Below are 22,022 nucleotides of genomic sequence, written 5' to 3'. Positions count from 1 at the left end.
AGCCATATTTCCCACTACTATTTAGATTGCGTTCTAAGTGCGCTGTCCCAATGAGTTCGGCCGCTATGAATTAGGTCTAGGGATATCTATAAAACGCACAAAAGTGATAAAAATACGAAAACAAAAAGTTGACATTTACTGCAGGCATTAAACGAAGTACTTTTTTACAGAACACTGAACACAATAACAGAAAAAATCAGGTACTCAAGAAAGGAATCAAACCAGAAATATGCACTTTACAGTACTGGAAGCGGTGCAACTTCAAATTAAGAGTTTTTGTCGCTTCCTATGTCATCCTCTTGCCTTGTTCAGGCCCTTAACTTAAAATCTCAACCTTAACAAGACATAGAACTTAACCGCTTTAGAAAAAAGTTCATTTTCATGTCTAGAGCGCTGCCAATTGCTGCGGCAGTGAGATGAAACGTAGGCACTTTGCGAAATCGAGCAAACTCCATTCATGCAGAATGTTTTTCCTCATGAAGACCGTGAATTCGGGAACTCGTTGATTCGTGACACTGAACTTCCCCTGACGCGGCGGCGCGCCTGTCTATTCGTCACTGGCTCCACAAATGACCTCGCAGCGAGCGTAACCCTGCCGACCGACGCACGCGTGCTATAGTGCCTATAGATGAGCGCTGCGGACGCTATAATGAGTTTATTACACCCGAAACTACCGAGACATTCCACTTGCGTCACTAGGCACCTTCGGCACCGCTTTGACCTTACACAATAAAGGCGTGCCTCTCTGAAAAAGGATTACAACTTTTCTCTGGCTTGGATTATTTCTATCTGCTAGACGCGTATCCCGGCTTTCCCTGACATACGATAGAAAGCGAAGAGCGTTCGCGCGGCTGCGCTATGCGCTCCTTGAACGCCGCCGAAGCCCAAACACCGGGGCGGATTATCTATGGTTCAAGGGGTTTAAATGAACCAGGTTTTAAACCAGGGGTTTAAATCGCCCTCCGGGTTAGGGGACGCCCGAGGGCTTCGTGATTTGGTTCGAAAAAGTTTAACCTCCTGCTGATTTCTTTTGACTGAAACAACAATCATGTATTTCAATAATGCATGCTTCGAAAAGGCTGTTCATTGCATAATGTGCATAATCCTGACATCAGCTCGCAGTTCTTTTGTCTGAGGTGGAAACGTGCGTTGCACTCGCCCAAAGCCCTGCATCGCCTTAAGCGACGGATGTGACCAAGCTGACGGACACAGATAGCAATCGGACTGGGATTTGAGCAGCTGCGGTCCAATTTTACCCCACCCGCGCCTAAACTGCGTACTGCAATGAAGTTTATTCCTCCTCCAATAATTTCGGAATGCACCAAACAAAGGTGCGTTGAGAGCAGTTTCGGTATCAAACCTGTTGTAATGCGCACAAAGAAAATGAAAATAAGCTTACGCAGAGGCTTACATGCTACATTACACCTTATCTGGTTAGTGTGAACAACGCCCAATGAAATATTTATATGGTATGGAACTCTGATTTAGAGGGGACTCCGAAGGAGCGGTGTTTTGATTCTTTGCTCCCGGCGTCGTCGTTCTCTTTTCATTTCTACATGCGGGTTGTACGCTGGCTTAAGGCACAACCAATTGGTTATAGGTTATGCCCTCGAAATATCTGGCCGCTGGCCGCTGTCTGGCCACTCACTGGCGGACCCTCACCGCAGCTGCTTGAGCGTGGGGATTGTGCACCTAGCTCGCGAAGGAGCGTGATTGTTAAATACCGTACCATTTACATTCCTTTCTACTCCCAACCCCAAAATACTTAGTTTGAAGATTCAACCGACCTTCACTCTTCAACTACTTTCCCCCCTTACATACATACACACTGCGCAATCCCCTGCATAGCACAGGCAACCACTGATTGCCGAGGTCACCATCGATGCTTCTCCGGGTCGACCGCATGCGCAGTCTGTCCTGGAGCGCCTAGTACCTCAAAATTGACATGATACTGCCGACACGATACAACAAGCAACACGATATGACACTGTACTGAAGGCACGAGCAGGGCAGAGACACAAGATCCTTCGTCTGAGTTCTGCTGTTAAACTTTCTTCGTCATGATTGAAAATCTCCTTCACGCTCCCACAGGTCGTTTGAACGTTTACACTCTGCTCGCAGTCTGCTAGCTGTTAGCACAGATTGGAACCTGTTTTCCCCGACGGAGAGGCACGTACCGGACATGAACCTCGTGATCCCCCTGTTCTGGCTGGCACATTTCTCGATGAGCTTGAACGGTTTATTTCATTGGCGAGCAACGAAGAGTGTTCTTCTGTGGTGGACATGCTGAAGCTTCTTATTCGTGAAAAATTTAAAGGTTCATTTCCAGATGTTCATGTCGCTGTTAGAATGTTTTTTCTGCTTGTGGGTCACAAATCGCACTGGCGAACGATCATTCAGCAAGCTGAAATGCATCAAAAACGGCTTCGATCAACGATGACTGAGAGCCACCTCAGCGATTTGTCGCTGCTGAGCATGGGTCATAGATTCTTAGTAGGGTTAATGCCAAAATTATCGCCAAGAAACTGTCCCAGCAAGAGAGACAAAAACTTTCGTGGAAAAGTACAGACCTGTTCTTTTTAGTCTTAAAATGTGAAACTAAAAAGAGAAAACTGACTAATACATATACACGCCCGATTTGAAGGCTGAATTTCTGCGAAGCGCGCGTAACCTATATTTTGTGGGGAAGTACAAAATTTATCTTATTTATTCGGTACTATATTAACAAAAATATAACAGAAACATGTGCAATACGAATGTGTTTTATGGAGATATAAAGGTGGACATTGCCTGCAAAAATGTGACTGCATTATGTGTTGAAAAGAAATATCTTTGCGTAAATGAAAATATCTATGATTGTTTATTCGACAGCATTATTAAATAATTTTTGCGCAACTTCGGTACCGATCTCATTTTTTAAGAGCGCCACCTTTTCTAGAAAATTTGGCTGCTCGCAGGATGGAAATACTTCAATAATATCATTCGAATTATTTGTTACGCTCAGTCGGCATACGTCATATGCATAATTTCCCTTTTCCTTAGGAGAGGTTAAATTTGTCTTTCTGGATGAAATACCAAAATAGCCAGACGATTGATAATGCATTTACTGTAAGGATGTACGAACAGTTTCTGAAAAACAGTTTGTTTACTTCGGCAGTGCTCACACACAGGCAACGCAATGAAACCGTAGGCTGCGGATTGCACTTCGCGAAAGAGGAGGTTGGAGGCTTTCGTGCACCCACAGGGAGCGCTGCGAGCGCGCGCAGCGGGCGGACGCTTGTCACATCGGCTCCGTCAATTTTTGACAGGACCCAAGGACCATTCGACTGGACCCCTTCAATGCTGTGTCCTCCGGAACCAGCAAGTTACCCGGACCACGAAGACATTTTCTTTTTGTCAAGGCGGGCCAATTTAACATCGAATTCCAGCGGTGGTTCCGCCCCGCCCTACGGCGCCGACGCATACCCTCACGGCTAGGCCGACGCCTGGCCGCAGGGGAAACCATCTCTCCTGACAACACGACTGCCTCTTCATCTCAACGCGGCTATGACCCCGAAAAAATGGCATGGTCGACCATCTCGCATGCCGGGAGCGAAGTTTCAGCACCAGCGGAGCCCATCCGCAACGAAAATTCCACCCATATGGCGAGCAGCGCCTCTTACTTGCGGCCTGTGCGCGCGGTCATCGCCGGCGGGGCTACCCTGTCCCATACGGAGTGCGCGTGCTCCGCGCCCTAGCTAGTATATTCTAGGCACGACAGACAGACAGACAGACAGACAGACAGACAGACAGACAGACAGACAGACAGACAGACAGACAGACAGAACGACGGACGGACGGACGGACGGACAGACAGACAGAAGACAGACAGACAGACAGACAGGCCAACATTTTAGTAGTATGTGTTTATTGGCGCAAGGGTATCTATGACCAAATAGCGCAGATTATATTAGGTGGTCTTTCAATGACAGGTTCAGGCATAAAATATGAATGAGATGAGTATGTTATTGGCTAAAAAATGTGTATATGGGTTTAGAGGGCCCGCAGACTAAAACATGAAGACGCTCTTAGTCATGGGTAAAAGAGGATTGTGACTGAGACGTGACATCGCCCGGAGCCTCGGAGGGTGATGCGCTAGCGGGGCTCAGTGTGCACACAAAAGAATCATCGGTACCTCCCTCAAGGACGAGAGGGTCTCAAGCCACGCCCTGTACGACACGAGTTTCAAGAAGTTTGTTGTTTAGGTAGGCCCAGGAAAGCTATCGTCTCCACATGACAAGCGATTGGACAGTATGTAGATGGCCATTTTGTTTCCACCCCTTCTTCGTTCCTAACGCCCACGAACTCAAGACACGTGCTCCCGCCGCGTCGTATGTCATACTCAGTGCTAGAGCACTGCACGGGCCCGGGCCAGCCCGAAAGCCCGGGCCCGACCCGGCCCGCGGGCCGGGCCGGGCCGCCCGAAGTCGATTACCGGCGGGCCCGGGCCGGGCTCGGACTCAGTGCCGCGGGCCCGGGCTGGGCTCGGGCTCAGTGCCACGGGCCCGGGCCGGGCTCGGGCTCGACGCCACAGGCCCGGGGCAGGCTCGGGCTTGAATTCATAGGCCCGGCCGTTAATAGTTCCGACGTGAAGTGTAGAAAAGAGCATAACATTGAATATTCTGAGTATACTTTTACGCGCTTCTTGATGTTAGTTGTGCACATTGTTTTAAAACGTGTTTTGCTAGGGCTGATAGTCACTATACTGCAACTTTAATGACATTTCATGTACTGCGCCAAGATTTCATATTTTGGTGTATAACATATCAAAGATATGGTTACAAGGAATGCCCTCGCTGGGAAGGAAATAATTAAGCCACCCTGGAGTTGTGAACCTATGTCTATGTACGTGTGTTTTAGATGTCGAACCAATCTAATTGCGGCTGTCGTGGCTGGAAATCAAACTCGCGTTCTAGAGAAGCGCCACCGCTTAACAACCACTTCAGGGAAAATATTTCAACGCACGCACATACTCGTGGATTCAAATGCAGAGCAAGAAATTTCATTAATACCAACTTGTGACCGAAACAACTACATGAAGTTGCCAAGAGTCTGGTCATCAAAGGTGATGGTGTCTCTCGTGTAAGAATACGAGCTATTATTACGCCCATGTGGCGGGAACTGCAGACGGTGTGAGCTAAACCACGTGTACTTTTAAACCCTTATTTTTTGCGTTACAATTCAGGGCGTGCTAGTACAGACTACATGCTACGTCTGATTTCCCGCTACGAAGACACTCGACCAAATATAATAAACAAATTTTGTTCGACGTCTAAGACCAGGCCTGGTCACACACATGCGGGCCCTCCCTAGGCTCAAAAAAAAAAGAGACCGTGCCCGGGCCGGGCGTGGGCTTGAGACGACGGGCCCGGGCCGGGCCCGGGCTAGGCTCACTTATGAATTCCCGGGCCCGGGCCGGGCCCGGGCTCGGTGCTACGGGCCCGGGTCGGGCTCGGGCTTCACAAAGCGGGCTCGGGCCGGGCTCGGGCCTTAAAATCAGGCCCGTGCAGTGCTCTATATTCGTAGGCATAAGTGAAACAATGGTTGCAGCGGAGAACACACTTCGAACATTTTTTTTTTTCGTATGCCTTCCTTGTGCAAACAACTGCAAACAGGCTCAGACAAGAAATTTTTGAAACCCAAGGTGTGGTCCAGTGTGGAGAGTGGATTGAGCCAGACACAGCGCTTTCGATACTCAATCTTATATTGTTTATTTTACACGATTTAAACAATGGCAGATGCATAAAAGTCGCTGACGAAAATGAAAATCTTCCACAAACAAAACGATAGCAGTAAAAATGTTGTGTGTCGCTAAAAAGTGAAGCAGTCTAAGAAGGGAACACGTTGTATTCGTCCCAGAGGCGGGCGACCTCGCTATCCTTGGTTCGCTCTTGGAAGGCGAGGTCCATGCGCTTCGACTGACCGCAAGTGAAATAGTTTTTCCAGAAGCCGGCCGCCGAGATTCGGGCCGTTTGGCGGTCTGTGGCAGTGGTCGGAGCAAACCCTGACATGCGCACCTGCGATCACAACAAGGCCCCACTTAAAAGCGCACAGAAAATCTTAGAATTCTCTAATAGTGCGTAAGCATCCGAACGGCGCTTGTCTCCATTTGGAGTTTTTTTTTTTTTCATTGCACATGTACACTATTTTAACGATTGAATGCATTAAAGGGACACGGAAGTGTATTTGTCAATCTCCCGTTCTTGATTGCACTGCGTAGACGGGCTCAAATTAACACACTTTTCATCGTTTATTCAGTTTATAAGTCGGTAATTATTTTATAAAGCGCGAAAGAAGAAAAACTACCATGCGCTAAGCGGAGGGCGCACCAACTAAACGCTGTGACGACGGGAAGAGACGCACTGTGATTGGACGATGTCTAAGATTAGCATTGAAACAAGTTTCGGTTTAGGTTGTGTAAAACAACACGCTTCACATACGACGGCATCATTGGATGGGCATTCTCGATATCTCATTAATCGTCGCACCACGCTTCTACCATATTGTTGGCTGTAAAATGCCTAAGATAAACCTCCCTGGACGGCTTGGAATCGTAGCAATCACTAGCCGAGGCCTACGCAGTGGATGAACGTCCTCCGCGTCCCCGCAGACACTCAAGTGCCACGCGCTTTTCCCCCATATTTGGAGCTTTCGACACTCATGCCTGTATCGTAAAAAGCGTGTTCGCACCAGGCCAAGGGTCTGTTGAGTCTGGCCTGTGCCCACTGCCCGCAAGCAGTCGGTGCTTATGGCAACAGCACGCCAACGAGAACTCGCTATAGCGCGCCAGTGCCAGGCTGCGCGAGTTCTGCGGACTAGTTCGTGGAACAGTGAACGTTGCGGGCCAAAAAATGGTGAACTCAGTATAGAAAAAATCGGCCGAAAACGAAAAAAATCAACTTACAAAAAAATATATCCTCAAGGATTCGAATTTGCAACTTGCAAAATAACATGCGTGGCGCTCCAGACCACTCGGCCACGGGCCAGCGCTGTCTGCTTTGGAAATATGAGGTATATAATGTATAACCAGTTTACACTTTTATTTAGTTTTAGCATTTTAAGTACCTTAGGTGACTATTTGTTGTATAGCGCTCGTGCAGTGAGCGTTCCCAGTCGTGCAGTAAGCGTCCTTAGACGGAAATGCGTTCGCAGATGTGTGGTCGGGCTGCTGACAGCTGTGCTTGTTCACCCAGCCAAAAAAGTGCTTCCTGCTCCCTAGTTTTGCGCTGTACGGTAAAAGTGTTAGTTGATTTTATTTCCTTAGTACCTATATTGACTTCGCTGACTCTTCTCCTGCCTTCAAGTGGCCTTAGATTTTCTAGTAGCGCACCAGTCAGCGAAGCGTCGCATGTGCGCTTGTGCAGCGCTTGTGTGGAGCGACCTGGACTTGTAGCTAGATACAGTGTACAAACTAACAAAGTAAAGAAAGACACAGTCTTCCATCAACAAACGTGTCGTGGCTTAGTTTCAACTGAGCGAACGAACTGCGACGACTCGTCGGCGGCCGGCGGACTAAAGGCTGCGCCGACGGACTCTCTCGGAAGGTCGGCGAGCCGTGCAGTAGCGCAGTCAAGCCAAGTCATTTCCTCCTGACGTCACATGAAAACACCACAGAAAACGGGCGAGGATGCAGAGAGGAGGGAAGCATTTTCTCATTGAATTTTCTACTAAGTAAATTCGCGTAAACGCACTCAGTGTGGTCAAAACATGGCCTATGGACTCCGGAGTACAATTTGCGCTAGTAATCCCTCAATGTTTACAAATCACTTCTGTGTCCCTTTAACTTCTCGAAATATTCGATTCTGCGTAAATACAGACGGTTGGGGCTTTTTTTTCAGTTATTTAAAGCGTTGCTTTCTATTTCTCACCTATGGCGACCACCTGGCCACCAAATGCCCTGCAGAAACTCCAACTTTACACAATGGGTTTCACAAAGCGGTGATGATGATGAGCGACGGCACATCAAGCGCCTCAAGAGGAAAACGCTGCCCGTGGTCGGCATCGAACCTCCTTCGCCTAATGAAGCCAGGGTCCATCCGATTACGCCATTCCGACATAGTCGAAGCAGTTTGGATTTTTGACTTCGACTTTGAATCAGGCTGCATGGCAGAAAGCTTCGCGTTTTTACCATCTTTCTCTTAAATTAAGAAAGAAGCTTTGTTTTTGGTTTAGGTGTACTTTCACCTGCTTCTTTCTTTCTGTCTTCGTGTGAGACGAGTGTATAAGGTAAATGTTTTTTTTTTATTTCAGTCATTTGTTCGTTTTTATTGCTTCTTTAGATTTTGTTTTTGAAATCTGCTTCGACCAATTATCTCCGTTTACATGAGTATACATTGAATAACATTGAATGTGAGTATAACATTGAATGTGTTTACTTCGTCAATTACGCATTTTAGAGTAGCTGCGGAGGATTACACGGTTGGGAATTTTTCACGATTTTTAACGGTGCTGTTGTAGCTGGCCGTAATGTGTGGTGAGTAACGCGTTAAAAATACCAAGAAAATGCCGAACCCTCGGAAGCGTTTGCCTCGCGGCGACCGATTGCCGACCATCCCCGCACGCGCAGTGACTTTGAAAAAAAAAAAAAAGCGAGGCAAAACGCGTTGCCTAGCAACCAACAACGCCACAGCTGACGCAACAAGTTAAAATTTGCACAAATGCGTGGTGTTGTGTCTTTCAGTGATCACGTAGAAAGAAATCATGCAGCTTCGCTATGGTTCAAGCCTTGCACGACTTAGTGTAAACCTCACCAGGTTTTTTTGTTTTGGTTTGTAATCTTCGGGTTTCTTCTCGCTTTCGTCGTTTAATGGCGGTATCTAGGAACGCCATATTTTTGAATTTTGGAGTTTATATTTTCAGTTATTTCTATTTTTATGTTCCCGGTCTTTCTAATTTTTTTCGTCTAGTTACTTCCGTTCAATTGAATGTGTTAACGTAGCCAAATACGCCTTTTTGAGCGAATACGGTTGGCTACGCGGTCCGTGTTGTGTGGTGTGATTGGCAAATGAGGCGTGCAATGAGTAGTACCTCTATAGTAGAGTAATTATTTGTAAAAAAAAAAAGAAAACTTTGCGCATCGCACGTAAAGAGCGAACAACGGCTAGGCGCTGTCTCAATTCAAAACGGGTTCGACAGAAGCATCTAGGTCACCTCCATGATGCGCGTGTGCGCCGGTCCGCAGGTGATGTGCTCGAGCACCTCCTGCATGAGCGCCGCGTTGCGGCTGTTCTCGATCGCGTCGGGCCAGTTGATGAAGCTGAGCACGCGATCGACGAGCGTGCGCGACTCCATGCGCAAGTCCTCGAACACGAGGCACATGACGTGCGGCTCGCCGCGGTGCTCCCACCACGAGGCCACGTGCCGGAAGTAGTCGTTGCCGTGCACCTCTCCTCGCAGGAACATCTTGAGGAAGTCGTCGAAGCGGCCGTGGGTGAATCCGTAGTCCACCGCGAAGGTCGTAGCGTCCTCGTAGGCGTGCGCGCAGCAGTCCTTCGGGTTTCGCAATGTGTAGATGTACCTACAGTAACGCGGTTGCGCATCACCTATGCTATAGGTATACGTGCGCAGCTCGTCAAAAGACCACAGAAAAAAAAGAACACACTGAGATTTTAAGAAAAGTAGCCTTTCTTGGGCTACATATAAGTATACATAATCTGATATTCCCTCGGTCAAGATTGTGCTATTCGTGGCGCTTACGGAGATGAATGACTTGATTACCTTTGCTGGAAATTCGGTGGTGTGCGTTGTGGGCTACACCTACCTGGCTTGCGGGTTGATGTTGAGCTTGCTGTAGGGAAGGTGCGTGCGGAGCATCCTGGGCTTGGGCGCCTGCTCTACATCCTTGCCCTTCCATTCAATGAGGGGCACGTCGACCTCGAGGCTGGTGACTTCCGAAACCGACGGCACCGACCACGTCCACGGAGGGGTGGAACCCCCGGCCAGAGAGGGGAGCATGCGCGTGGACGCTAGCAGGTGCAGCACGATGGCCACCGTCTTGGCGCCGCTGTTGGGGAAGCCCGCTATGACCACGTCGCCGTCGCCGGGACGCATGCGCATCGCGTATCGCACGTTGTCGGGGGAGAATGACTGCGGAAAGAGCAGGCCGTCGACGTCCACGTACCGGGGGCCTTCGGTCTTGCTGAACCAGGGTCCCATGGCTGCGGGCGCAAGATGATGCCCCATTGGCGCCATCCCCGTGCACAAGGCGAGAGAATATTCCTGAAAGCCCAATTTTCTACTTCCGTTACTCTTCGGCCAGACACAGATTTAACCTTGGCTGAGCAAAAGAAGGAAATCTTTCAATCTAGCCCTGAGCACGCTTTTTTTTACCAGAACACAGTACTTGAACCACTTTTATAGATGAAACTGCCTTTTAATAGACAGGAATCCCAAAATCTTGTAGAAATAAAACCTGTTAGTGTATCGTTCCCGTCTTAAGGCGGGAAGTCTGGCTTTTCAACGCTGGAAGCCTTTCTGCATGACGGACAATTAAACCAGATAAATGTCGTGTGACCAAGCATAAGCACACGAATTAGGGTTTGAGAAGAACCCCGAAGGAGGAATAAAGACATGGTGCCTAATTACCGTGGGCAAGAAAACAAAACGCAGCATCCCACTGCGAACGCTCGGCGAAGGAAAACGTAATTTTAGTGTGCGCTGAGTCTGTTCTGAATGCGCTCTTGTACCGATAGGTATAGACACAAACACAGAGGCACAGAAAAAGTTTATAAACAGCGCTCTGGGTCTACCTGTGTAGTCCTAACAGAAAATAGGACTGGGGGATTCATGGGTGGGGGATATGCATCAATAAGACATGAAAAAATGGTTTAAGGTTGGATATTTCGAGCAGCTTACAGGTGCTGGTACAGAGACCATGTAAAAAATGGCCGTATATTTAGGAATTATATATGTACTGTGAGCGTCGGCAAATAACTGTAAGCACCAACGTCCGTGCGGCTTTGCCCTGGACTTATTCATAACTAAAGCCGGATTTTTAGGCATTAAGAAGCGCGTTTATAGTGCCTAAAATTGCCAGCAAAACGACAGTTTAGGCCTCCTACGTCGTAAATATGGGCACTATAAATTCTTACATAAATGGAAATGGCTTCAAACTAAGACGCGGACGACCTCTATCTACGACAGGAAAACCAAAAATGTTATTGTCTGTGATGGCACAAAGGCGCCAACGGTTCCAAATTTCAGCTCAATTATCCAATAAAACTGCTGGACTAATGACGATCCATCGGCCTAATTCAATAAGATCACTGCTAACATTCATGTTCTATGTCACTGTCGCTTGCCCAACCACCTCGTATAGGTTGTATCCACTGGCGTGGCATGCATGTTGGTAACCATGCGCGCGCCCCGCAATGGGTTTGCCCAAGCATGTGTGTTGCAAAGGCGACACCGCACTGGTTCTTTCGGGCTTCACGAGATAGCAGTACTTGTCCGTGCTGGCACCCGAAAAAGCGCAGCAAATGACACAGCCTGCTGTTCGATGTTCCAAACTATGCCCCACCGAACGCGTAGTAATACCTCGATGTCAAATACTGTTGCGTGCAGCAGCATACGATCTACGTGTCGGCACACACGGTTGAAATCGTCGCAAGACTACGTAGAACGGTAAAAACTTCGGAGCCTACGTATGCGCGTAACTGTGTGGCAGCGTCGTGATGGACCAAGTCGCGTGCGTATGCAAGTGAAAGTCGATTGCCATTCAAGGTATGTCACCTGTTCAAGCACAACAGCAGAAACATTATTGTCAAAAATATTCCCGCGCGGAAGCCAAATTTGAGTGGTTTGTTCAACGGCCGCTTGCGATTCGCCAGCGCTTCTACCGGCTGGGCAGTGGGAGCATGGCACTGCTCGGGAGACGACCTCGCATGCAGTAGCTGCTATGCTACCATCGTATCTAAATCGGTGTACGCATGAAGCATTTCTTCAAAACTATTGTTTTTGTACTCAACCATGCATTAAGGCCAGAATTCATAGATCGATCTTTCACGACGAAGTTCGCGGTATGACGCCGTATGTTCGTCGGGCTGAACTACATGGACCGAAGCCGCCGCTGGTTTGCTCTCAGTATCGCTAACTGACCCTCCATGCCCAGAATCAACGGCGGCGTTCAGTAGACAGACCCAGTGAAGGAGCTTCCCGCTTGGATTGTACTTCGTTTGATTATTCTGCGTGACTAGGAGGCGTTGTTTTCTGCTGAATTATCCGTTTTCAGTTCTCTAAAGCATTAGAGGCAGTTAAAAAAAAACGAACGTCCCAGGGAAGATTCGAACCAGCGACTCCGACAACATGGAACCGACGTTCTATTTTATTTCTCTTTATTGCCACACTCAGACAGAGAACAAGCACACAAAGCAAGGAAAACAGGTACACAAAGCTGTAACATACACTGATAAAACTGCTAACAATCTTTTGCTAGCAGGAAATGGCTCAAACTGCTTAAGGTTTGTCAGCGGAACCGGCGTTCTACCTCCACTCTATCTCGACAGAGGGCGCTGTGGTGCAAAATAGATATGGATAACATACAATAGGCTGTATACACCTACAAGGGTGTGAAACAACGATGTCCTCTCTCGTCACTGCTGGTCATGATCTACATGGCGGGTTTAGAAAGGAAGCTATAGGGCAGAAGGCTGGGATTCGATTTATCATACAATAAAAACGGACAGGTGGTGGAACAGCGACTGCAGGATTGATGTATTCAGACAACATCTTGATGGCGGGTATGCAGGGTCTGATGGATATATGCGGAGAGGAAGAAATTCAACTTGGACTATCTATCCTTTAGCAGAGGAAAATCAGGGATTATGTTCTTCAACGACGACACGGAGCACAAATAAGTATCGGTTCAACAAGTAGCAATACCACCAGTAAAGGAGTATAAATATTTAGAAGTATAGCTTAATGACGGCGCATATTACAAGCAAGCGCATGAGGCCCGCCTAAAAACAAAAGGAAGACGGAACGCGGCTATAATGAAACATAGAGCACTGTGAGGCTAACAAATACGAGGTCGTAAGGGTAGTCTGGAAGGGGGTCATGGCACCAGGTTTGGCTTTCCGAAATGCGGTTATATGCTTGAAGCCAGAGACCCAAGCGGGCTTGGAGGCAAATCAGAGGTTCGGTAGGCAGGCTGGCCCTAGGGGCCCATAGCAAAACTACGAATGAAGTGGTGCAGGAAGATATGGGCTGGTCGTTCTTTGAGGCAAGGGAGGCGCAGAGGAAGATAAAATTTGAGGACAGACTACGGGACATGGAGGAAGAAAAACGGGCCGCGAGAGTGTTTAGGTACCTGTATATGAGCAGCATGGACACGCAGTGGAGACGGAGGACCAGGCAGCTGACCAAGTGGTACGGAAATTCGGTAGGGGAAGGTGTGGTATACACAATAGTTAAAACGCAGGTAAAAGCAGCAGAGACGGCGAATTGGGCACAGAGACTGGAAGTGAAAAAATCCCTGGAGACTTATAGAACGGAGAAACTAGAAAGGAAGGTTTGAATGGCAATACTCGAGGCAGTGCACTGCTTTTAGAAGCACGGGCGGGGTGTCTGAGAACACGGGCATACACGGCTAACTACAGGCCACAGGACGAATCTTGTGTATGCTACCATTTTCCTCAATCGATCTCAGATGTACAATCCGTTTTTTTTAGCTCGGGTAGGTGCGGGACAAGCGTACTTCTATCACACTACCAAAGCGGCCGTATGCAGCTGCCTGTACACGCCATACGCCTTGGAGGGGAAATCGGAAGACCTCATTGGTTCCTTTGGTTTGCCGCTCGACGCCGCTCCGCCGCCGACGAACTTTTTGACCATGCTAGATCGGCGGCGGTTGACGTTTTTCCCGCCGTCGAGCGTCATGTGCGCGTGGCCGCGCGTTGTTCGTCGTCTTTTCATCGCATATTCGCTCCATGTAGTCTGGCCTTTGGATGGCCCTTATGGCGACATCCGTGGTTTCAGTCAACTGCAACGTGTGCCTCTTGCGTGCCGTGTCGCTTTCGTTCGCAGCCGCGGTTTCATTATCCGGGAATGCGAACAGCTCGAGGGCAAGTAGAGCGCCACCACATAATATATCTGTTGACGCCACCACCGAGAATCGGGTTGAAACGCGACAGACGATGAACTCTGGCGCTTTCTTTTTTCTGTGAGATGTGGGTGCAAAGCGCATGCGCAGGCACAGCGGGCCTGGTCATGGCGGTTTTCAGGGTTGCCAAGCGAAGAAATCGCCCGCTAAGCTTTTCAGCGAATACCATCTGTAGTGAAAGAGGCATGAAAAGAATATTTGAGAGCTAGGAATACTGATTAAAAAAGCGCTACTTTACGCCTGCCCGACGCAGTTTTATTACGACACGACAAAAGCAGGCGCAAATAAAAAACGCAAGACGGTGATTGATTAAGAAATCAACATGATTTACATAATAACTGTTAATAACAACTCTGGCAATTTTCTAATATATTGTGATATTAACCAAATTGTTTAGGCAAGATGCCGCAACACTCCCAAATACATGCACTTTCACCCATTTGAAGATCATTTTTCAAAATTTGTTAACAAGCAGAACAGATTTCTGAGAGGAAAGTGCGTTTTAAATCCCGTCGGCAGTGTGAATTTTAAGATGTAAAAAAATGCGGCTGCGCAGAGATATTTCGCCGTCCGCTCTTCAATACGGGAGTGGTCTTCTAACAAAGGCGTGTTCGATGCTCAACCGTTGCGTAGAAGATAAAGATGTATTTGCGTATGATTTTATAAACGAGGATGTGACGGCACATGTTTGAAGAAATTTGTTTCGAAGAGCACGCCCAACGTAGTCTAAGAATCAACGTGAAAATTGTGGATACAGTATGAAACTACCACCATCTACAGATTGCCAAACTAAAAACATAGTCCCTCTCGTCGCTGAGAAGAAGCGTCCCATTGCACTGTTCCTAGCGGTTGTTTTGCTGGACTTAGTTGGTTGAACTAGAGTACTAGGATGAACGCCATACAGTTCTGAACGTCATCGTTATCGTCGTTTGGATGCTCCTTACGGCTTTGGGCTGCTGCTCACCAAATAAAGCACCCGCTGCGGTGGCTCAGTGGCTAAGGCGTTGCGCTGCTGAGCACGAGGTCGCGGGTTCGATTCCCGGCCGCGGCGGCCGCTTTTCTGATGGAGGCGAAAAGCAAAAGTGCCCTTGTGTTCGAGATTTCGGCGCACGTTAAAGATCCCCAGGTGGTCAAAATTAATCCGGAGCCCTCCACTGCGGCGCGCCTCATCGCCTTCGTTGCGTCGGCGCGTTAAACCCCACAATCAATCAATCAAATCAATCACCAAATAAAGCGTCTTCTCGCCTTCAACCAACTCTCTGGCCTGAGTCCCTCGATGTCAAAAAGATTGGTTATTAACGCAATCACGAAAATGGTTAACAAGAGACAGCTGTTAGTTACTGACTAATCAAATGCGATAAAGAAGGTCTAGTTTGGCCCATTTCACCACCGAAAGCTTTTTACGCAACGTTCAATACAAGGTCACAACCACTCGCTTTATGCGTTTAAGGCTATGAAAGTAGACTTGATAGCGCGAATAGCATGCTTACAATCAGGACAGTGGAGGCTACCGATTTTGATGATTTCTTCAGATGAAAAACAACATAATCATCCTAATAGCCCTATTTGGCTGCGATTCAACTCAAACCATTGTAAAAGGCATCTGTAATAAACGACAAGGCACTCAGAATGTTTCGAAGTGTAAATGGCCAAAGCTTCCCGTATCCCATGTATCAGCTGTGCGCTATGCTCAGGGTGAGTGGAATGGAAAGACGGAACACCATACGATCGTTGAACGAAGCACTGAGTCAAGAAAAGTTTGCGCTAAGGGTTTGTTGGCAAGATTATTGCATTAATCGCATGTAGCTGCTGCATTCATCAGAAGAGAGAAAACATAGCTCACCTTGAAAATGAGATAGCAGTCACTTTGTTGTCTTCGGCAGAGGAGGCTGGAACAAAAGATCATTAGGATGATGATAATGTCCCGTGAGTAGACGGCCACGTGCCCGCATATAAGGATTGCACATGACGCAGGTTTGGCGATATACTAGGCTGAACATTGGTGGCTAGGCAGCTTTAAATGTACTAGAATTAATGAGGGCTTTTTAAGGCCGCCACTCAATGCGTCATGTTGCGTATGTAAGGCGCTACGTGCCGCATTTGTGGCGAAAGTGAGACTGACACAAAACTTCCGCGCCAAAATACAAAAGAACAAAATTTCAAATATTCACAGGCTTTCTCCCCCGTGTGGCTTGGGCTGGGGGGAAACAAATTGGGGATGGTGGTGTATTCCACTTCGTGGTGTCAATGAAACAGACTGTGACTGGTTTATGGTCGTTTTGTAATATTACTCGGGCTCGGAGATGAACACAGGACAGTAAGGCGCTAGGAGAAACGTGTCTCCGCCCTAAGTTAGGACACCGATTTAATCTTCCGAACATTGCTCCGAAGCTGTCTCTTAATACGTAAGCTTCCCTCCCGCATTACTTATGTGGGCGAAAAGGTCTGAGAAGGCTGAAGCGCCACTGTTCGTTGAGTTGTGAATACATACCCGTGGGGTATGTTGATGCCGCTGCCAATGGGACTTGGCGAATCGGCCGTGAGCCTCCAACCGTAAGGCTCACCCTGAGTGGGTATGTGAGATTTGTAAGTTTTTATACTGACTTGGAAGCCAAATTTGAACTTGCGAGTTTTCCTGGAGCTTCTCGTAGAATCTGCCATCGTCATTGGCTAATCCGTTCGAGTGGGTACGTTCTAATTGCTAGCGGAGAGAGAGCGAGAGCGAAAGATCTTTATTCCGCAATATTGTGAGAGTGGTTCCTCAGTACAAGAGCCCATGTGCTGTCCAGGCTGCCGTAGCCCCGGTTCACAAGCAGGAGCTCGTCCTCTGGTACTTCTCAGGGGAAGGCGATGGATTCAGTGGTGGAAGGTCTGTTTTTTTTTGTGTGTGTGCAGTCGAATAATACGTGTGTCAGAGTTCCTGCTTCCTGTCAGAATTTACGCTCATCAGAGTACTGTGTAGGAAACAGTAAATGCACACGGACGGGGTGGGGAAAGTGGCCCCCTGAAGTTGTCTGAGTATGATTTCTTGGCTTTTGGTCCAAGATATGTGAGGGCTGGGGAAGGTCTGTCTGCTGGTTCGGTAGTATTGGGTGATTTCTTGGTAGGTGAGGAGAGGTACGGAAACAGCCCCGGTCGCAGCGGCTCGGTGAGAGAGGTCTCAAGCCTGTCGATGAGCAAAATTGTTGCCCATCAATGCAGAGTGGGCGGAAGTCCACACAATGTCCACCCGATGGGCGGATGTTCTTCCAGAAGTCGCCATGTGGCGGGGGCCACCCGTCCCTACAACAGCCTGCGGCAGGCGGCTTGTGAATCGGTCAGTGTAATCTTGGGGGTGGTTTGGGTAAGGGCAAGCGCAATAGCTAATTTTTCAGCGTCCAGGGAGGAAGTCATCCTGATTGAGGCGGTGGTGATGAGGGCGTTCTTAGAGGTTGCCAGCGCCACCATAGTTTGGTTACGGGGGCAACTAGCCGCATCTGTGTAGATTACGTCGGATCGGCTGCTGTAAAGATTTCCTGGGCTTTGCTTCGGGCTTCTCTACGACCAGAGTGGGAAGGGGGCGCACAAAAATGAACTGGCGCCGAGCTTCGGGGATGGTGACCTGGTTTGTCTGGTAAGAGCATGACAATTGAATATTTTGAAGGACCGCGCGGCCTGCTTTGGTTTGGGCAAGTCGAAGGCGTTGACTGGAAAGATGTCCTTCGATGAGCTCCTCTGTGGTATTGTGGATCCCCATGCTGAGTAGTTTGGCCATAAAAGGACTCATCGGGAGACCCAAAACCTGTTTGGTTTGCTTTCCGGACGAGGCGATTGAGTTTGTCGGCGTCGTTTCGAGTTGGAACAATATATGGTGTGATGTGAGTGAGGCGGGAGATGACAAAGGCCTGAACAAGCAGAAGAGTATCTTTTTCTTCCATGCCTTAGTGCCGGTTAGTGATGCAACGAATCATATGTATAACCTGGCCAGTCGCTTTCCTGAGGTTATAAAATGTTTGGTAATTCCTGGTGTTGACTTGAATAGTAAGACCCAGAATTTTCAGGGTATTTTGCAGCCAAATGTAGTTTGGGAAATGGCCGTGAGCTTCTGTCTGCTCGCTCGGTCTCTGGTCAATTCACCAAAGGTGTCCTCTGCTACCCCTTCATTCAGCCTTAACATTTGGTATTCGGTTCAGGCCTGTCTTCTCTCCGTGTTCCAACATTGGCGCGGGGCGATCACCCAAACGAAGTTGCAAAAAACACACATCACAAGGTGTACCAGGCCCAGAGGATCGGAGGTGAATGAAGCGGGGAACCGGATAGCGAGAGATTCACGCACCGCCTCACATCCGACCAGTCGTGCCCTTTCCTCCTGAAACCCACAGAGAGCGAGGCTCCACAGGGTCAGACTGCTCACAATGAAGTTCCCCAATTGTCAAGGATAACAAATATCTGTTATACCCGAACACTGGGCAACATTCAAATAAAAACCTTCTCCCACAAATCTGCACTGGCGCTTATGTTCTAAACAATGCAAATTGAAACTGCAAGAAATGCGGAGAAAAATAGACACTCTTGCCCTCGTCACGGGATGTGGCATCATACGGCTCCATCCGAATGACGTTGGAAACACTCCCCTATTAGATTCGGGGGAGGCAGCCGTGGCCAGCTCATCCTTACAGTACCTGGAGAACCTAATCCAGAAGGTGGGAACGGAAGCAGCTGAATCTGGGGCCCTGGGTAATCGGATTCACCCGCTGTCTCTCTATTTCTCCCTCTCTCTATTTCCACCTGAATTTCACAAGTTTACTGGCTGATTAACCGCGTTAGGCAGGTAGCGGTGTACGCAGGATGTTGTTTCGGGGGGGGGGGGGGGGTGGCTCAGTGGGGGCAGGTGCTGCCCTCCACTTTGTCCCCCCAAAGTAAAGAGCTTCTTTCTGTCTCTGCTCCAAGATCAGTGCAACAGTTTTAGGTTCACTTCAGAGCGGTCAAGCGCTCTTCTCCACTCAGCGACACTCGGCTCACAATGAGCTTTCTTCCTCTGTTTTAGAACAACCTTTGCAGGCTCAGTCATTCGAAACTGTGCCTCAAAGGTCGCAGAGGGTTCTGCAGCGCTCCTCCCAAGCCCACGCCTCTGAGAAAGCCGGACGCCGGGTCGATGGCCACAAGGGCCCATTTTTACCAGTGGGCGCCCGGCGGTGGATTTTGCACCTGCTACCTCACGTAGCCGAGGCGGATGCCCTAAGCACCGGGCGACGGCTGCGGTCTGAGCGGTCAAGGCGAGCAAGAACAAAGGGGAAAAAAAATGAAAGAAAGAAAAGCAAGAACGAAGAACGGAAGGAAACGCTGTTTAGAATGTTGTTTAATCAATAGCGCGACAAACAAGGACGAAAGGGAAGATGGGACACGCAGGTGATGGGTGAGTTTAAAACACAAATAAAAAAATAAACAGAACATTTGACGCGTATCTGCTCACTACGCCGCAAATGTCGCCGAAAGACGATAGTCCTCCTGCCGCCCCGGTTACGTGAATACCTTTCTTTCGGCCCCCGCTCACCTGTCATGGTCTTCTAGACCCTGCCTCTTTGCTAAGGTCAATTCACGTTTCCCGCGTTCTACTGCTCGTGCCATCTTCGGGAACTTTCTTTACTGTTTAGGGTGACCTTAGCCCTGGAGGAAAAAAATGAAAAATGGGGCGCACCAGCGGGGGGCGGGGAAGGGGGGGGGGGAGGGAGGGCGTGCAAAAGGCAAAAGGTTAAAAGGTTGAGATTGGGAGAAAGGTTGAGATCGGCGATATTTTGCCGGGGATTAAATTTTGTAAGCAGGACTTTATGCACAAAACTCGGTTGTAAAATTATTCGCTCTTGCACAGAAAGTTCAGCCGCACAAGATACATTGCACGCAATATTGACAGCAGGGTGAGTCCATGTAAAGTCCAGAATTAAAAAAAAAAAAAAAAAGAAAACGCACGCCACTAGCGCAGTGGTTACAGGAAAACACAGGGCCAGTTCCGCGACGCCAGAAATCTCAGCGCAGCATAATGTCGCGAAGTGAAGTGGAAGAAAACGACGCTCACCAAGACGCGCATCATCACCATCATCGTCTTGCGGGGTCACTCACCCCACACTCACCAGCGAAGCATCCAAAAAGAAAATGCCAACAAGAACGGAGAAAATGAGGACGGTAAGAAGAGGAGAGTTGCGGGTGGAATACAGCGGGGACACGGGGCCATCGGGCGCTCGGACCCGATCATGTAACAGCAGTCATCTACGGAAAACACCCGCACCTACCGTCAGCAGGTGATCAAGTCAAGCATCAGGAAGGGACGACCGTGCATCCACGAGGGCCTCGTTTGCTTCAACTGCGAGAGCCCGGGACACCGTGCACCACAGTGGATCCCCATGCGTGACCTGGCTTCCACCACCAACGCTATGCCGCGACTGAACCCTACCTACGCCGCCACGCCTCAACCGGACTAAAAGTGCGACAGGACTGGGGACTGTGTACTGTGTTCCGTGTACTGTGCCGTGTACTGTGTTCCCACGTGTCTCTGAACTTTTGTTTGGTTCCTTGCTGGGTCGTTAACCTATGGCCTTTTGTTATACGTGTCTGATTCCGTGTGTCTGTCTTCGGTTGACCTGTATGAAACACAGTGTCTTATCCAGGGTGTTTCTCTCAATTACTTCGTTTTGTCGAAGAACCTGGCAATCATCCCCTGTTGTCATCTCTTTGAACACTTGCAGCCATCTCTCAGAGACCGAAATAACTGAAGATTTTGAATTTTCTAGTTTATTTTCAGCGAATCGCGTGAAAATGGTACAGTGGTGAAAGAATGCTTCTTTAAAGTTTCCTTCGCTAATAAACTTCAAAGCGCTCTTTGAAGAATTTGAGACATAAAGTTTACTCTCTTGGTGTATATTTTAAAGTACTTAAGGTCATATTTATAAAATATACGAGTGCGCACACTTTTGCCGTGATCAACTTGCTTGGCGTTAAATCTGAAACTATGCCGTCGTGCGGAAACGGGACATAGTGTTTATTGGGACAAAAAGACGGCACGACAAAAGAGCACCTCAAAAACGAAACTGTGCCGCCAAAACGGGACGTCGGGTAACATTATTGCTGTAGAGCTTGACACTGTCATGAGGCCCAGACTTGCACGAGCTCCACCTGTATTTTTTGGCAAAATATTGTTTTCAAAGCGCATTTTGTATTTTCTGTTGGAAATATCAAGCACATTCATTAAAAAAAAAGTAACACTGCGAACATCAGTTGTGCATTGATGTTGTGCCCTAAGAAAACATCGGATGTTTTCTTTTTCCTCAACAATGCTGAGAAATAGGAAGTGTACCTACAGATTCAGATGTTCGGAAGGGTTTTAGCTATAGAAACTTCCTGTTCAAGCATTCTTTGGCAAAAACGCTGAATAGAGGGACTAACAGACAGACAGACAGACAGACAGACAGACAGAGAAACAGACAGACAGACAGACAGACAGACAGACAGACCGACAGACAGACAGACAGACAGACAGACAGACAGACAGACAGACAGACAGACAGACAGACAGACAGACAGACAGACAGACAGACAGACCAAAATTTTTGGGTTTAAGTAGCCAAGGAAAGACTACCGTCTTTAAAAATATGTGAAAACTCCTGACTGGAAATTGGTAAATATGGAGTTAGCTTTTTTTCCAGGAGCTCCCGTCAGCGCATACACCTCTACGTACGTTTCCCTTGGAAGCCCTATGCCCCATGGCATCTTATTAGCCGGCATATTGCTTATAAGGGGCCGTAGAGTGTTTGATTAAATACCTGGTATAGCTCATTGTACCTGCCGAGCCCATTTTGCCACGCGTGATGGATGGACAGACTTCTGGGTGAAGTCACCTAGGAATACTTATGCA

The 22,022-nt window shown here is 48.3% G+C and overlaps 2 protein-coding genes across 3 annotated transcripts in view; one reads left to right on the top strand and one right to left on the bottom strand.

Annotated features, from left to right (window-relative positions):
- Positions 1-22,022, top strand: part of LOC144169886 (endochitinase-like) — a 53,965-nt gene that overhangs the window by 8,554 nt on the left and 23,389 nt on the right. The window lies entirely within an intron of this gene.
- LOC144167629 (sulfotransferase ssu-1-like) lies at positions 5,579-10,220 on the bottom strand. The gene is made up of 3 exons (XM_077696824.1): positions 9,800-10,220; positions 9,190-9,556; positions 5,579-6,056 (listed from the first exon to the last, which is right to left on the bottom strand). The coding sequence occupies exons 1-3, from the start codon at positions 10,192-10,194 to the stop codon at positions 5,868-5,870; spliced, it is 951 nt and encodes a 316-aa protein (XP_077552950.1). The 5' UTR covers positions 10,195-10,220; the 3' UTR covers positions 5,579-5,867.

Source organism: Haemaphysalis longicornis, unplaced genomic scaffold (genome assembly GCF_048455015.1).
Source record: "Haemaphysalis longicornis isolate Haplotype H1 unplaced genomic scaffold, Haemaphysalis longicornis Haplotype H1 scaffold_2, whole genome shotgun sequence".
In the NCBI taxonomy this organism is placed as follows: domain Eukaryota; kingdom Metazoa; phylum Arthropoda; class Arachnida; order Ixodida; family Ixodidae; genus Haemaphysalis; species Haemaphysalis longicornis.
This window is presented reverse-complemented; position numbering and strand designations above follow the sequence as displayed.

Bases quoted from the DNA above. Each gene is read 5' to 3' on its own strand.
- LOC144167629 (XM_077696824.1), bottom strand. From the start codon at position 10,194: ATGGGACCCTGGTTCAGCAAGACCGAAGGCCCCCGGTACGTGGACGTC. The intron at 9,557-9,799 runs GTAGGTGTAGCC...GCGTTACTGTAG, and splicing joins AACATCAACCCGCAAGCCAG to GTACATCTACACATTGCGAA. The intron at 6,057-9,189 runs GTGACCTAGATG...TTGTGATCGCAG, and splicing joins CGCACACGCGCATCATGGAG to GTGCGCATGTCAGGGTTTGC.